At 36.6% G+C, this 18,257-nt stretch overlaps 1 protein-coding gene across 1 annotated transcript in view; it reads left to right on the top strand.

The window, feature by feature from the left end:
* The window catches only part of SNX25 (sorting nexin 25), a 79,885-nt gene that overhangs the window by 1,487 nt on the left and 60,141 nt on the right, over positions 1-18,257 (top strand). The window contains exon 2 of the mRNA XM_079306755.1: positions 11,218-11,302. Within this exon, the coding sequence (XP_079162881.1) occupies positions 11,218-11,302 (85 nt within the window). The remainder of the gene's footprint in view (positions 1-11,217; positions 11,303-18,257) is intronic.

Genomic DNA, 18,257 nt, shown 5'->3' with positions numbered 1-18,257 from the left:
CTGGCGACTCCAGCCAGGAGCCCTTGGCCCCTCACGGTAAGGTGTAGGTGTGTTAGCACGTAACTGCTGCAGCGGTAAATAGACTGTACTGTGTAAGAGCTGTTTGCATCCAGTAGTGCCAGGATACCTGAGAGCGCGCTGGAAAGGAAGGGAATTGTGTCACCTGGGTGTGCAGCCCGGCTGCTCCGGTAACCCAGTTTGTAGCAGTAAGTAACGCTGTCTCGTGTTCCTGGGGCTGCAGTCCATCAGCCGAGTTCGCAGAACGCAGAGCGTGCTGGCGGGGCACAGAACCTGTCACAGATCCCTTGCCGGTACAGTGGGCTTTCTGTCCAATCGAATTGCTAACAACTTGTAGTAAGGTTTTATTCCTTCATTCTTTCGCCCAGGGAGAGAAGGAGCCTGTGTTTGGGAGCAACATGCTTTTCCTGGTCTGCATTTAGTGGAAGCTGGCAGAGTATTGTCAGTAGGGATCATTTGGCCAGGGGTTGTTGAATTCAGTGAATAATACAACTTGCAAAGGTGCATTCAGGATCCATGTGTGGCTCTGTGTGATAGTTGTTCTGTCTTACTGGTAGAATTCTTTTAAACATCCTCTTTCTTTTGAGCACTCAACATCATACTCAGCTTTTTGAAGAATAAATTATGTGTATGAGCATTAAGGTGGGAAGTAAGAAGATGTAATGCACACAGTGATAAGCAAAAGGGGTAGGTACAGCTAGGGATTGTGCAGCTGGTTTTTGTCATAGGAGTGCTAGGTAAAAAATGTGTCTTAGGTGCATAGGCACCTTCTAGTAAAGGACTATATGCTTTTGTTTTTAGCCATACAGCTGTTACAACAAAAAGAAAAAAATATGTAAATAGATCAATTGATCATCAAAAGAGCAATTCCTATTGCTTTCAGATTTATGAGAATAAATGTTTCAGTGTTAATACCATAGCTCCAGTGGCATTTATGTACTTGTGTACTTGCCTGAACATCTGGGTGAGTTAACTTACTTTTACACATTACCAAAAAGATCTAGATGTAAACTTAGCAATCAAAATCTCTCTGCTGCCACAATGAGGAGCAACTTTCAGATTTGTGAAGCAGCTGAACCATAAAAATCAATTTAATTTGTGAAGCCAAGGTTTGAAGAAAAAGATTATTGCTTTCTTTGTCTTCTCCTTTGTGAAAAATGTGAGCCTCCTGAACAGTAGTGAAACTAGAACTATTCAAAGACAAATAGTCACTTCTGTTACTGTACCATCTGTACTTTTTGTGGTGTGTTACTGTACATTTATCTTGAAGATGTTCTCCTGTTGTGTCCATCCATTGGATTTGTATATATAAATAGTGCACACCTTCTGTTGTGTTGTGTGGTCTAATTTGCAGTGTCTGCATTTATGGTAGCTCTGTGGTATGTGTTTGTTGTTTCAGAAGGGAATTGAAATTTGGTATTTAAAATTCACTGGTAGTGAAGGCAGCAGTACCTGCTAAACCCCTTTCCCAGGATTGTTTCATTACCCTCTCCCTGACTCCATTAAAATTTTTCTTTCCTCTCTCTTTGCACTGTTCCCAAAAGTTTTCTTACATGAAAGGGATGTCCAAAAAAGGAGCAAGGTATTTTACCCTTTCTATTTAGAAGATGTAATTCTAGGCATCTTAATTGGGTTTCTCGTGCCTTCAATTTATAGTTTTGTTGATTTCTTTCTGGTATAAAATGGCTTCAGGACTGCAGAGCTTTATGAAGAATTCTTCTGAACATGATTTTGTAATGTGTAGCAGACTTTCTAGGTGGGGCTTCAGCAACATGTAAGTGAAGATAATAAAATTGTCTAGATAGGCAGCATATAGAAGTGTAGGCCATTCACTAAAATTTCCTGCTTTAGTCTTTTCATTCTGCATGCTTATGCATTTACACTGCTTTTTTATCATTCAAATGCTACTTTCATGTTTTTCTTAGAACATTGATCCTTTTGTCTTTTCTGGGAGCCAGTAGTAGGATGACAGTAAAGCTGTAATTTTTTCAGTCTTGTTTTTCTTTTACTCAAGAATAAGGAAGAGCTACCTGTTGGCCTAATAATTAGCGGAAAAATGTAAGGTAAAAACCTTATTATGACTGGCATCTCACTCTTTATGTGTTTTATGTACAAAATTTAGACAATTCACTTTTCATTCTTGGCATGATTTTTCACATTGGGGTTAACATATGAGGAAACAGTAAGTATTCAGGAATAAGTGTTTGCTCTAGTGGTAGTCAAACTCAGCTCTTGGAAAGTTAGTGGGAGTACTCTTGACCAACTTCAAAGGGAAGTTGGATGGAGTCCCTCATGCTGTGCTGAATAAAGGGAGTTTTTTAAATGTTCTCAATTCAGCAACCACTTAGCATGTGAGAGTTCAGTGCTGTTGATTTTCATGGACGTGTTCATGCAAATAGAATATGAGTGAGGAAGTGCAGTGTTGCAGGTTTGGATTTCAGAAGAGCAAGGTGCATATCTTTTTTTCATTTTGCTTGGACTTACAACTAGAGAAGCCATCTTCTCAAATGTAAAAAGATGTCTCTTCTTTGTGTGACTCCTTTGGGACTTGAAAGATGAAGACTTCCTCCTAGAGTCAGGTATCTCAGCAAGAACATTTGAAATCTGCTGGGAATTGCAAAGCAAGCTGTGTGATTTATGTCCTCGTGATAAATGGTGCTTTCAATGTTGTTTTCCTGTAGGTGACTGCTCTTATCACAAAAACTATATGGGAAGTCTCCTGGCTTCCACATAAAGATCTGTGTTTCTTTGGAAGAGAGGTGTACAGGCAACTCATAATGTCTTATATTAGTTATTACTTCAAGTATTTGCAGGTGCTGTTAATATTGATGAATAGTTTCTATTGATACTGAAATAATAGGAATTGAATGAGTCCTTGAAATTGTACATTACTGTCAGGTGTTTTTCAGCATGTCTCAGGAGCTGTTTTAGGACAAGATTATTTGTGATGGAGGAGAACAGCAAAATGCAGGACAGCAAAAAGGCATGATGACCCAATTGTACTTTTGTGAGAATGTCTGTTTTAAAGGGGATTTTCATTTCTCCAGTACCAGTGGACTTGCTCATAGCAAAGATAGCCCTGGGTTAGGATATATGTAACCCTTTAAAATTCGAGTTGGCCATTGTGTGGTTGTAGAAGAAGATGGCTTTGACTCATGTGAAGAGCCATGTTAACCAAGCTAGTGGGAAGGGGAAGGAAAACACTTTTTCCCACGTTTGTTAGTTGTTTCTCTGCCAAAAAAACCTGGCAGAGATGGGGTTTTCTTTTCAGCATAATGTTTTGACTCTGATTCAAAGCAAAAACTCTGAGTAACAGAGAATTGGGTTATCAACTTAATTTAAATAATGCAAAAAACAATGATTAGTTTATTAGATTTAAGTGCTGCATTTTAAATTCAGATTAAGTGAATGATATTCTGTGTAGAGAAGGATCTACCTAATCTGTCTGCAGCACTAACAGAAGGATAATAATGTGGGTTTTTTTCCCCCCATGAAAAGGATACATGGATTTTAATGTCCTATCTTTAGTTTCTTACAATTAACAGTTGTCAATTATTTTTAGTATTTCTTTAAAACTAATCTCCTGACCTATTTGGTCACTATTGTTTACTACAGTTTAATAGCTCTCAATTTTTAGTGTTGGTTTACTCTTGCTGTCTGGCCCTGAAGCCAGATCACACTATGTGATCATGTTTTATATTCCTAAAGGCTTGTTCCATCCTTGAATGTGTATTTTTGTGAATTTACCATTAGTGGAGAGAGGACATGTATAAAGCTTTTTGTCATTGGATCAGGTTGTTGTTGAAATATCTGGCTCCTGGAATATAGTACTGCTTTTTATCCAAGCCGTAGGAGGATGTGTAGTGAAATGGAAATGGTCCCAATGTTTCAAATGGGATGGCAACTTAACTGGGGTTGAGTTTCTGTCATGGTATCCAAGCTGAGTGCTCTGCCCTTTGCAAAGAACATAAGGGAAGCAGAGAGAAAGGACACAGAGCTTTGTTTTCCTTCATTGTTGGACTTTTGCCCTGAGATGAAGCTTGTGAAGGTAAGCTTGCAGGAGCCCCAGCAGCTGTGGGAAGTGGAAGGTTTGCCATCTGTGGGCACAAATTTCAAGTGAGATGCAGAAGAGTTCTTGAGGTAATAAGTAGTTTGGAGGAACTGTGAGGAAGAGAATAAGCTTCCTAACTCCTTCCAATTTTGATCTTTATGCCTTCGTAAGACTTCAAAAGTATTTATGTGCTTTTCTAAACCTAAAGCCAAGTATATTCTAAGGTTTGTTCCATTCTCTGACAGCACAGGGGATATTTAGAGCTCTGATATTGCAGGATTTTTGTAAAAGCAATAGCAGTCTCTGATTGTGGCACTTTTGTCATGTTTTAAACTGTCTCAGGCTTGCAAGCAGATATTCTAGTCTACTGCCAGTCTTTTAATTGATGGCTTGTTTCTGGATTGAAAGGAGCAGATATGTTTAGTGTGTTTTTAATGCACTAAGAACTCAAGAGTCTCATACTTTTGTTCTTAGTTCTGTCTCACAGGCAGGTCAACAGTGAGCTTTTGATGATCTGGTTGAGTTCACTGCTAGGGAAATCCTGAAATTAAAATAATGAAAATATATTTTAACGATTTCTACCAATTCCATGACTATTTAAAAATGTTAAGGGAATGTTGCATGAGTTGCAAGTGCTCTGTTATAGTTCAGCATAGGCCTGTGATTTGGACATTTCTGGTATAGTTTATTTTTAGGGATCTGTGGAACATCTGTTATAATATGGGATTTATAAGCTTTTTCAGAATTGGAACTTTGTTAGGACTGCGTTTGTTGATTACACCTGCAGGTCTAACTTTGAAGTGATAACTTTATTATTACAGGAGACTGACCTCAGGAAATTAAATGTTTTTCAGACTGTGTCTCTCACTTCCTTGTCCCATAACTCCTTAGCAGTGAGCAGACTTAGTTTTCCACGCATTTTTCATCATGATGTGTATTTAGAGATGTCTTGTCATGGAGTCCTTTCTGATTCTTTTCATTGGATCATGTGTTGTTGTCAGCTCTGCATTTTATTGTGCTTGCCATTTAATTTTCTCAACTTTGTGTTAGATTGACATCTCATATTTTGCTGTTTTTATCTTTGTAGGGACTGCTTCTCACACCAACAGTGTTTTATGATTGAAGACATAACTAGGGAGTTTCTTCTGCTAAGTCAGTAAGGATGGGTGGTGGGCTTGTAGAGATCTTACTGTCCAAGTCTCTTGCAGGGAAATTCTAAGGGTGGCTATAAAACCTCTGTAATAAGGTCAAGAGTGAAGGCATTCTGCATTCAAGGTATGCTTTGGCATTGAAAATAGTGTAGGCATGTATCAGAAACATTCTGAAAATAAAATCACATAATGTTCTCTTGTGTTGCCAAGCCTTGGTTTCTTGCTCTCAGCAAAGGAGAGCTGCAGAATTTACCCAAGGAAAGAGTTACATAGAATACTGTATCATTTCCCAAGGTTCAAGCTTGGGAAAGCTTGTTACTTCAGGAGGTTAAAAAGATAAAGAAATTATGTAGTTATGAGTGGAACAGATTTGTGTAATCTATGGGAGTTATTTTTTGTGACCAGGCATTCTAAACCACTGTTTCCCCTATTAAATATGCACATTGCAACAGTGCAAGTTCATGGTAATAAAATGAATGATGTTGGCTCATTTGGCATGTTTTGTGTTGCTCTTGAAAAGACAGAACACCCCATAAAATGTATGTATGGTGAAAAGTCGTGCAGGGAGGGTATAGCAATAGACCTCACAGGAGTTTGTCTCTAGTTGCTAAGCTGACACTCTTCAGCTCAAGCATGATTTTGTTCTGGTTTTTCAGGCTTGCCAGAAATTTATTTTTCATGCCATATGGCTCCTTTGGCCTTGAAGTATAGACCGTAGGTTCTTGTTGTCTCTTTTTACAGAGGAGGAGAGTGTGGAAATATTCAGTAAACTGGGTCTATGCCTGTACCTTGAAAATTCATTTAAGCCTTTGTTTTGATGGCAATATTAAAAATTCTATCACTGGATAATGCTGTATTTCTTGCTGAGCAGCAATTTGAATGCAAACTTACCAATTATTTGTTGGCTGTACTGATGAGAATGAAAGTAATACCTGAGAAATATTTCATTTTTTTACTGTTACCTGTCTGGTGTTCTGTGAAATCTCAAGTGAAGAAAGTTCTGCCCTGCTACACTTTTACCAGTTTTAAACGTGGTGCAATTAAGATGGAAGATCCCCATCTGATAAACAGAGTTTACACATTCCAGGAGCTACTGTATTAGTAGAAATAATGAGATGATATAATAAAATAATTATTGAGATAATGATGCTTAAGATAATAGGATTGAAATGCTTTAAGTATGTTGACTTTTAAATTGGTAATTATGGTATCCCTTAATGCTGAATGTCACACATACATACTTGCCTTGTAATCTTAAAGAGGACTATAAGTATGAATTGAAAAATATTAACTCTTGTGAATAGAAATTTATTTTTGCATCATTAGGTGAAATAATGTTTGGATAAGAACATCTATATGAAGTAATATGTGGATAAGAACACATCTATCCACATCTGTTAAATATTAATTTATGGAGAGTTCAATGAAATATTGTTTGAGCTGTGACTCTCTATTATCAAGGTCCAGTCTGATGTTAATGTATGTTTTACAAAGATAAGAGGAAATTTAATAGGGCACAGTGGGAGGAACAAGTAACTGGTAGTTGATTGGTTTGTGTGTGCTGAATTAGATGCAGTGTTTGCCTTTTAGATCAGTGATTAAACTGCCTCATCCACAATGCCCATTTATATTGTGGCATCTGTCATAATCTCTGTTCTAGTTTTGATATAATTGAATTCATACAATAGGAGTAACTGTAAATTTTTCTTTGCTTCTGGCCTTAATTCCATGGCAGAGTAAGACTGCATGTGGTGTGCCTGTAGCAAGTTCCTGGCTTTATGCTGCTGTGTTCTAAAAATTGCATTTTATGCCAAATATTGCAAATGAATTTCTTGATAGTGGAAGGTACTACCATGTTCTCTGCCTATGCTTTGCTGTTTGTTGAGTGTTACTGCTGAAATACCTTCTTAATTCCTTAATGCTTAATATTTGTTGGTGTCTTCAGAGCTGATCTAAAATTACTTATACCCTTTAAAACAATAAATGACATTTACTTAATTTTTGTATTTGTAGGAGACTGAACCTAAGAAAAAATGTCGGGTTCAATGTCAGGCTTTTTTTTTTTTCTTGGCCCATTCAGACTGTTGCTTTCTTCATCCTAAATAATTTTCAAAAATATCAAACAATGAGTGTTGATCAGTCTACAGGAAATGCACACATCCTTTTTTCCACCTGTAAGCCAAGTCAAAACTGAGGAAAACTTGAAGTGTTCCAGGAAGCAGCCCTCCCTGTTGGTTAGCAACCTCATTCTCAGCATGTACTTTCAAAATGTGCTCCACCCCTACCCATTCAAGTTCTTTTGTTAAGTTTTATTTATGTTTCTGTCATTGTTTACCAATAAAATCTAGAGACTGGAACCCAATTGTCTTGACACCAATTAAAAATCAAATATTCTTGAGGGCTATGATAGTGCAAGTCAGGACTTTGAGGAACATGCCAGGTTTTAATCAGTATAAAAGAGCATCTAAACTAGAACTTTAGCTGTGTTAAATGCATTTACAAATGTCTTTGGCTCAGTCAGGGTTATGCCAACCGTTCCACGAAACCTAGCACCATTTTTCTTTGAATGAATGATATGATGAAAAATGTGATAACATTCAAATCTAGGCTTTCTAGTGGAGCCTGATTTCTACATATGCCCTCCATCTGATTTGAGTCAGGGGTGGGAAGAAAGTCTTTCAGTGAGATATGCTGCATTTTTCATTCTCTCAGCTGTTAGAATGGAGCTTGGACTGTGAATTTTCTGAAATCCTTCTATTACCGCAGATGTTGGTTATCTGTGTTACCAAGTTGTTACTGTTGTTTTTCAGGTGTTTGCTGCCATATGTCAACTAACTTGGGGGTGCCTGCTTGTTTAACTAATTCATCATTATTATTTTCACAGAAACAGTACTTTTTGAAAGCAAACCTAAACTAACAAGAGTTAAGTCTTGATTCTGCTAAATGCAAGTTCATAAAATGGAAATAAAAAAGAAGTTTGATCAGCTCCTTTAGACAAGACATCTTAAGATCTGATACATTATCAATCATGAAATAAAATTAACAGCTCTCTGAAGGGTCATCAAGAATGATAAATAATTCAGGAATATCTGGAGGGCATCTAGTTCACCCACTTGCTCAGAGTGAGGAAGATTTAGAGATGGAGGCCCCACAGCCTGTCATCACATTCTGATACTTGAGCAGCCTCATGATTAAAATAGTTTTGTGTTGTGATGGGAATTTCCTGTGTTGCAATGTTTCCTAATGTCCTGGATCTGCAAGAAGAGTCTGGCTCCATTTTCTCTGTGTACTGTCATTCAGTGGTTAGAGACAACAGTAAGGTCTCCCTGAAGTTTTTGGTTTTTTTTAAACCTGAGCTAACCCAACCAGTATCATAGGTTAATGGTTGAACTCAATGATCTTGGAGGTATTTTCCTACCTAGACAATTCTATGATCACTCCTATACACTTGAACATTCCTGTTTATTCAAAGGTTAGATTCTCATCTGTGCTTGAAAATTTGTTTATTAGTGAAGTTGAAACCTTGTTTCAAACCAAGGTGATTTTTTTTTGCTCTTTGCTTTTCCACAGTTCATGGTTGTATGCAGTATCTGTACACTGTACATATGTACATATGGAAGAGTTCTCAAAAACTCCAGTACACTGTGCATCTTCCTTTGCCCTTCAGTGATTACATTCATGCAGCAGCAGAATTACTGTTGCTAGTGATGTTATTCATTTTTACCTTTTCCATTATTTCTTACCATGTCTTGAACAGCTTCTTTTTTTTTTTTTTTTTTTTTACATGATTAGATGATGCCTTTTGAAGTTAAATGTACCAGCTGTAGAGGATGCTCTCAATGGAATGTGTTTTTGCAGTCTGAAATGTGAGTTGGTGTTTGGTGTTCAAGAGAGACAGCATTTTGCTAAGGCAGCAGTAGTCTGCATTGTTCTTAAAATGAATGTTCAAGTTTGAAGGATAAGATGATCAGTTTCTTTTTTTTTTTTTGGAATTGCATGGATAGGATCATAATGTGGTGAGGTGGAACAAGCTACCTACCTTCTTGCAATTATAGATCACCTCTGAAGGTTGCTTGCTTTCTTTTTTCTTTAAAACTTGTGTTTAAACTAGTTTTGAAAGGAGTAATTTGGTGATCACTGCATCGGAGCACTTACTGAGGCTTTAGGCTGTAAAAAACACTTCCTGCAATGTATGTGATGCAACTGTTGATGCCTAAGTTAGCTTGAGGTCATTGACCTGCATGCAGGTAGGACTCAGTTCAGCAGAAGGATTAGCCTTGTGGGTACCCAAGCAGGCATGAGTGTTAAGGAAGGTGGAGTGTGTTGAGCACGGAGCTTGAGTCAGGATTGTGGGCTCATGTTTAGGAGCTCTTTCTTCGCAGAAAGACCTGAGTGAGTTTGTTTAATTGGGTTTCCTGAATCCCTTCCCCTAAGGTCCTTGGAGTGTTTAATGTCTCTGAGTCTTCTCTTTTTGATTTTTTTGTATTTTTTTTTTTTTTTAAATCATGCAGTTTCCTGCTGCAAATAAAGCAGAAAAATCCTGAAGTGATTGTGTGACTGGCATTAACACAGCTTTGTGTTGAGGAAGTGTGATAACATTAGCAACCAGAGATGATGTATTGGAGCCTTATAAATAGTGCTAAGTGTCCTTACAAAGAGGAAAAATACTTTCTCCTGATGTTTAGCTGGGTATGGCTGAAGCTTTTACCAGTGTTGTCAAAAAGGGGATTGGAAATCTGTAGTAGTTCACTAAATACTCTACTCTTACACCTCAATAACTGTAGTCTTGATAGTGAGGGGGGACTGCAAATGGAGGCAAATGTGCTCCAGTCTTGCTGCTCCTGCCACTGGTAGTGTTGTGAAGGAGGGAAGAAATCAGCTGGAAGACCACATTCATGGTATTCATGGTCTCAGAATAGTGACTGGAAGAAGCTGAATTCATCCAAAAGGTGGAAAAAATGGGCTGTGGGCAGGGGGCACTCAAGGCATGGGAGCACTTTGCTGTGTCAGGTGTGAGTGAGCCTGAAGAGCTTTATTTTGCTGCTAAAAGTAGTGCATAGACTCCTTTATCTAGGTCCTATTAGATGAACTTTGTTAGAGTCTACATGTGTGTATCTGAAGTAGACAAAAAACATTAAACCAAAAAACAGAGTATTAGCCTGAAAATTGGCTGAAATGACAGTATATTACCTTTAATAAACAGTCTTTTTACTTTGGTTATAATGCTTTCCTATTCTCTGGTAAATGTTGAAGGGATGGGGATGTTTCTGAAGGGTTTTCTCCTTTCAAAGGAGAGTGACCTCCAAGCTGATTGACAGTGGGAACAGTTTCTATTTCTGTTTTGAATTATACTCATTTCTATATAAATGCATCATGAGTCACTGCTCTTTGTCTATACACTGAAAAATATTTCTCCGTACGCCCACCTGTTTGGACACTGTGGGAGTGAATACTCCAATAAAGACAAATATTTGTATAGGACAGCAGCTTAAAATGCAGAGGCTCAGAAGTGTCTTTGAAGAAACAAACCCAAAAGAATGTGAACCGAAATTACTGTAGCAGATCCAAAGGTTTCTCTTTTGTTTTAAAAGTAGTTTATGAGGCTAAATTAAGTCCATTGTCACAGTAGGCTGTAAAAATGTTTTATTTGCTGTGAAAATACTGAATAAAAGAGTTCCAGTTATTTTGTTATGTGCATGTCCTTTTCTCAGTGCACTGTCTTGCAAATGAATGCATCACTTTTCTACTAAAAAAACTTCACTGAGGATAATTTTGCAAGTTGTACAATGTACGACACACAAGTGTTAATACGTGCTTAATGAACAACGTATAATTACCTCATAGACAACTGACATTCCTCTGTTTTAACCTCATGAAGTGATGATATTTGTATAAAGACCAAATGATACAGTACTATTTCTGAATTCCAGTTTTATTTCTTCTGTAAATTTTGGTTTATTTCTTCCTCTTGTGATATATGTTCTGTTTGAATTTCAGAGTAATTGGTCTGGAAGCTCTCATGATTCAGTCCAATCAAGGAGAGTGATTATTTCTCACAATATGGATAAAGCCCTGAAAGAAGGTGAGTCTTAGGTGCATTAGAATCTGAGTATCTCTTGTCCTTTTAGCAAACCATAACCACACAATATTCCAAGACTTTAAAATATGACCCTGATTTTTTCCATTATGTAAAATACAGTTGCAAGGTCTTAATCTTCTCAAGAAATCCACTGTAGGGAGTAATGTCATGTTGCTTTTGCTATTCAACTGATATCTTGTCATTGTAGTGTCTGGTTTTTTTTACAGAAATACATTGAAATACAGTCATTAATACTTAACACACAAAGCAGAGGGGTAGCACTTAAAATATTTTTGGCTGGGTTTTCCTGAAAACAGAAGTGTTGTGTACTCTTGTATATTATCTTCCCATTTCATACAATTATTGCCATTCAAACTGAATCTAAAATCAACATTTGTATTTCTGGCAGATACAGTATATCAACCTTTTGTGAATATTTTATCTAATTTTGAATACTTTTTTCTTTATGATTTCTTTGCGCTACTTTTTCCTATTTTTTTCATAAATGGAGAGTGTCTTTGAAAATTATTGTTTTAAACAGGTTGGTTTTAGACTTGGTATGTGTTTTGTTTTTAACGTTATTTTTATGAATAGCTATTAGTAGGATATGTAGCAAAATTATAAAATTAGAACACTACCAACCTATGTCATGATTGAGTTGGATGCATGAGGCCATCCCTACTCAGGAAGACTGAAAGTAAGTTATTAATACTTAGATGATTCATTTTTCAGAGTTAAGTACCTTATGCTGTGACAGCTCATGCCTTTCTGCTATTTTGTTTTTTCAGAGTAGCTTTTACCCTCCATTCTCACGCTGAATTTTGGAGAGCAAACTTGTCAGATTTTGTTTTATTTCTTCCAGTCCTAAGTGATGAAGCCAAATTCTCTATTTTGCTGTTTGACAAAGATGAGACTGTACTGTTTTCTCGAACCATACAAAGTGTTTTGGGTTTGAAAGGTGCCTGAGTCATCTTAAGTTTGAGATACTGAATGCAATCCCAAAAGCAATAGTTTTTTTATTAGCACAAAATGATCAGTCTCTATGAAAAGAGACAGGACTTCTTGCCTGTGACATTTCTGAAATTTGTAGTTGTCTTGGTGTGAATGGTGGTATTTTTTTTTTGGTTTAGTTGTTGTTGTTGCTTTTTCCCCTCCACAAGTTTGAGGTTAAATAAAATGTTATTACTAGTGATATAAAAAATACCATCTGTATTTGTGTTTCCAATCTTGCATTGCTTAGGATTAAAGTATCTATAAATCCCAGGAATTTTTGACAATATTTTGCTGTCTAGGTAATGTGGTACTCAAGAAAATGCTTTAGAGAGCCTCATTCATTTAGCTAGGAGACATTCAATTGTATTCAGGTTTTAATCTTGGGAACCAGTTTGGTCTCCTAATGCCTGTTGAGGTTTTGGGGAGTGGTTTTGGGTTTTTTTGGGGGTTTTTTTGTTTTTTGTTTTTTTTAATATTACCGTAGAGATGCATGGATAATGTCATCTGATTTCAGATATGCTGAGGTATGCTGGGTATGAGAGACAACCCTTTGGTTAATTCTGATTTCTTCAACTGTTTTTTATCATTGTGTAATTCAGTTTGCATGGGGTTTACTGTTAGTTGCTAACTGCCTTGTTAATCCCTCCAGAACTACCTGTTGTCTTTAGTCATGCCATGCTTTTGCTGGTGTTCTAGTCAGTCTCTGTGGACTTTTCTCTCTGAGTTTAGTGTGGTTCACCTGAGGTTCTGTGTCACTTCAAGCTGCCACTTGCTTTACTGCATTTTTCCTGATGTTCCCATCATAGTCTGTTAATGTAGTTGGAAAGATAGTGGTCATATATTTTGTTTAACTGAAGGAACCATCCATGTTTCTGTTTCAACCATCAGTCTTATTGAAATAATTATTAGATGTTTAGATAGTTTTCCTGTGATGGTCACTGGCTGGTAATAGCTGCCTGTATCTTATATAGCTTCTTGTCTTGTTGTAGCCCATATAATAAGATTGTTTGCAATCATCATTTTACAATGTGCCTGACACTAAACACCACCAAGAGGTACTTCTGTATATGTTGGTTTACAGCTCTACCCTAAATGTTGTTTTCTGTTAAGAGCAGAATAGTGTAACAGGTCAGTGCTTTAGAGTGCTGCTTCATTATTAATTAAATGATATTTGTCTCAGCTGTAGATACAAGGTGGGGGAAAGCTGTGAATTAGCCCTGCCACAGTGACTTGTGTTTTATGAAATCTAAGTGTTCAAAATCAGAACAAGTGTAAGGTTACACTTGTAAGTGTAAGGTAACCTTACAAGTGTAAGGTTCCTTGTTGAATATAGCAGAATGAAAAGACCTTTAGTTGTCAACCCCAAGTCTCCTTTACATCTGGTAGTACTTGAGTAACTAACACTGAAATATGTTTTCCCAGTACTTTTCATGCTTTCTCTTGAGAGATTGATTTGATTTTTGTTTGACTTTCATTTATCTTACAAAAAGAGAAGATAAACCATTTCTACAGATACCCTTTAGAGCTACCTGTTGCTTGTCTGAATTCCATCCACACAGCAGTGTGGTGAGATGTCTCCTGAGAGAGGCTGTGCCCAGTCACACTTGTGCTGATTGCACATCCCCTACTGCTTGGGGGGAGGCTGCAGCTGTCAGGAGATTGATCTGCTGTGGGGGTAGCTGGCCACCCAGCAACTGAATTTCATTTTCCATTTTTATTGCTCCAAATCCAAATCTTTTTGTTGTTTTTCACAGTCTGTCTTTGTCTCTGGTTTTAGTAGTGCCAAGAAGAATGGTTTTCATATCACTTAGCTGCTTTACTGGGTCATTTATGAGTAAGTAAAACAGTACAGGCCATAGCTCAAATCCTGGCAGAGCTCTACTGATGAAATTGTTCTGCTATGAAAATTCACCTGTTTCTTAGATCTTAAAATATTTTGTGCCAGAGAGCCACCTCTCCTTTCAGAGTGGGTTATTTTCCTTCAACCATGCCTTGAGGTGATTTTTTTGGAAATATTTTGGGTATTTAATTAGATTCTTTCTATGGATTAGCTCTTGTCTGTCTGTGTTGATCCCTTGGGATCTAACTGTTAGGGATGTAAGGTTGTACTTCCCTTTACAGAAAGATTGGGAAAAACTGTCTCATTTCCCAACTTAAAATGTACTTGTTGACATTTAGAAAAAGAATTGGTAGTAACTCCTGCTGCACTGTATTTGAAAAGCTGGGGCATTGTTTTGTTAGGTTTATTTTTTTTCTTTTAATTTTTTCAAAAAACAGCTTTTAAAATTTTTTTTTTTGGTCCACAATATCACCAAACCAATTTGAATTTATGTTGTCTCTGCTACTGGGATGCAAACACTTGAAACTAAGAACTCCTGGTAAAGGGTGCGTGTGGAAATTTATTTGGATATAAATATGTCTGATTTTTTTTTCCCTAAATTTCCTAGATAATTTTAAAACATTTTCCCATCTATTGTTTATATATTTTCATAGGTTTTGTCTGCATAACAAAACCTAGTAAAACACAAAGGCTGAGAAAATTTTAATAAAAATGAGCCAAAGATTGGGGGATTTGGAGACTGTCAGGGATTCCTTTTGCACAGGGCCAGTATCCATCCATGCACAATGATAGAGTCCAACCTGCTAAACCTGGCAGTTTCATAGAATTTGAATATAAAAATAAATCAAGAAATGCTAGTGATTTTCCAAACACAAGCTTTAGAAGAGCACAGAAATCTTTAAATCACTATTGCTAGTTCATAGTCACTGAAATGCTGGCATTTAGACATCATTTTGTCTAAATCAGCCTTTTACACCATGGTCTAAGTAAGTAAAGATGTAGTAGCCATGAGAAACTTCAGTAAAGCTAATATTAAGCATAAAACCTTGTCTCCTTAACTTGCATAGCTAAAACATAATAAAATCTAAAATACTATAAGTGAATAATGGCCTTCATCTCTTTTAATTTCAATGCTAATGTCTTGGAAATTATAAAACTGAATATTCAGAGTATTTATTAGCAATTTTATTAGTAATCATAAACCTACCTTTAATGTACGGGTTTAAATTTTTTTTCAGGTTTTTGTTGTAATTGTTTTTTGTTATTTGGGTTTTTTGGTCTGAATTAGCTTTTGGCAGGAGGAAAAGATAATGGCTGTAACAAGTAAATAAGCATTTAGCATTTACTTCTCTAGAACAGTACTTTGACAAGTACTTAACTGTGGTATAGTCTGTTGTCTTTTTCTAGTAATTTTTATTGAAAGTATTTTTCTAAAAATATAGCTTCTTGTAACCCTATCATGCATGTTATAATCTAGTGTTATAGTAGCACAGAATTCTGGTAATGATTCTTGCCTTTTTGATGGTGGTTTCCTCCTGCAGGATCCTAACACAATTCACATTACCCTTGTATTTCTCTTTTACAGCTTGCAATGCTTGTTGCTCTAGAATAACTCAAGGCAGTGTTGTAGCTATATCTTTTCTTCATTTGTTCATGCAGTCACAGGAGAATTTTGGATTTGATTATAAATTAATGTAATGGTTGTGGCTTCCCCAGGGTTTTCAGGAAGGGACAGTTAGTGCTTGTTGAAACTTGGAAGTCTGTGCCTGCATTTGCATAGAATATTTATGCTCTATTTTTTAATATTGCTTTGAGAAAAAGAATAGGTATTTAATCCCTATTTGGATTTTTGTTGTTTTTAATAAAGTTGGATAATGAGTCTTAGCAGTATAAAAACTGTATAATATGAAGCTCTGCAAAGTGCAGATTTGCAGCCAGTCTGACCTGCTGGTGCTGGTGGTGCCACTGAACCTCTGAATGAATGAATGTGGAAAAAGTGATAGCAGTTACTGTAGGACATGTGTGGGAATGAAGGAAGGGCTAGAGGGGTGTCCTCACTAAACCTCCACACAAGCTTCTGGCTCTCTAATCCCAAAACTCTGCTAGTTTACAGTATTTAAAAAGAGTAGTTGAAAAAGTTCAGTTTCACATGGGAATGACATTTAATCACACTGTAGTAACCTGGGATTTGGATTTTCTGAACTAATTTAGAAAACCCAGTAGAAGTTTCTACAGTTTTGCACCAGATTCATTGTGGTCACTGCATTTGATTTGATCAGAAGAAATTTGGTTTATGTTTGCACTGGATGAGTTAGTGGTAGTAAGGTTCTATCCTGAATGTGTTCTGCTTCTTTTTTTATTCCTTCCTTGTCTTCTGCCTGTTGTCTTCAATGTTTTAGAGAAAATGTAGTATAAAAATAAGGAAAATAGTAGGTGCATGAGCAGATTTCTCTTCTGAAAGGAGCAAGCTGCTCTCTCTAAAATTGTTACACTTGGTTTCTGTATTTCTTTAGAGTACTGAAAAGGCTGCATCAATGGGCATGAAACTAAAGCAGCTGCTGCACACCATGGCCAGGATGACACAAGGCAGTGTCTTACCCAGTCTTAAACTGGTTGCTGTTAGGGTCTGTGGCTGGTGACCTTTTAAAATTTTATTTGTTTAAAAGCTGTCTCGCTGCTCACTTGGATATACATCCTGAGCTCTAAAGAACCCTGAATTTTATAGAGCACATCACTGTTGTGATGCAGGAAGGGCAACAAGGTTCAGAAGTGACAAGGAAACTACAGAAGACATGCAAAGTAAGAGTTGTAAAGCACAGGTGCAACAAAATAGGGTTTAAAGTAGTGTATTCCTTTTAAGGTGTTGAAAGTATGTAACTGGCAGAGTTAAACACAAATGAAATATTCAATAATTACATGGTTGATTTTTGGTGATGATTGATGATCTTTTGTCTTTAACTTGATATTGCCAATAGATTTTGTGGTTTTTTCATGTTGAATGTGACAGAATCCATGAGTGGATAAAAGGAATCAAAAAGAATGTGTTATGTAGTATGCTGGAAACTGAGCTAATTTTGGAGTGGAGTTGCTTAAAAATAGGTGTAAATTAACAGTCATTAGGAGTAGATTTTCTCTGAAAGACAATATATCCTTAAGGGATTGCAAATCCTGCTCTTATGCTCTTGCTTTGTAGAGTTCTGTTGGATAGACTTGTGTTGGAACCACCACTCCATAACATAGCTTGTCTTCTTGGGCAAAAGATGCTGAAGAAATAGCTACTTTGCACCTTTGCAAAGGATAGAGAGGGTGTCTGTAAGAAAATGCTGATTAAAAAAAAAAACAACCTCAATGCAGTGTGTGGCAAATGCACTTGAGAAATTATTGGTGTCTTATGCATTAGATTAAAAGGAAGAATTTGTGCTGTGATCTACTTTCCACAGCATTTCAGATCTTGCAAAAGAAGAGAATAGTAAGAGAATAAGAAAAAGGTGGCTGAAGAAGAACGTGGGGACAGCTGTAGAAAAATAGATTCTTAAAATGCGTTTTGTTGGAAGACTTGAGATAAGTAATAAAACCTCAGATTTTTAAAATACTATTCTCTGTATTCTGTGATGTCTTGACAGGTTATTGTTCTGCTTGCTGATCAGAAGACCACTACTTTTTATAACTGTTTTTATCACTCTGTAGTATTTTTGGGTGAAAGTTTTCAGTAAAATATTTAATATATTTTAGAAAAGTATTTTGGAAGTTCCTATCCTGCTATATGGCTCTGCATACTTTTTTCTCCCTTGGATTAGGGGAAAACTGTATTCAAACCTGTTATGTATTTGTTTACAGAACTGTGGAATTTTTTTCTGAATTATTAATTTAATAAAATTAATTAAATTTAATAAAAGTCTAGAAGTGACTTGTCAAAAGGCTTTTAACTATATGTTTCAGCATACTCATTTAAGTGACTCAGTTTCTTTATTTATAAACTTGAGGAAGCTAGTTTGTGAAGCATTTGACTAGACATAGAAATGTTTATCAGTTTTAGCCATTTCTCTGGAAATGTTTTGTCAAGGTTATGTTGGTTGGATTTTGCCTGAAAAGGCAGGTGAAAATATTCTAGTCCTGTTAATATGC

This window comes from Erithacus rubecula (genome assembly GCF_903797595.1).
Source record: "Erithacus rubecula genome assembly, chromosome: 5".
In the NCBI taxonomy this organism is placed as follows: domain Eukaryota; kingdom Metazoa; phylum Chordata; class Aves; order Passeriformes; family Muscicapidae; genus Erithacus; species Erithacus rubecula.
The sequence above is the reverse complement of the archived record's forward strand: the minus strand, read 5'-3'. Positions and strand labels throughout refer to the sequence as shown.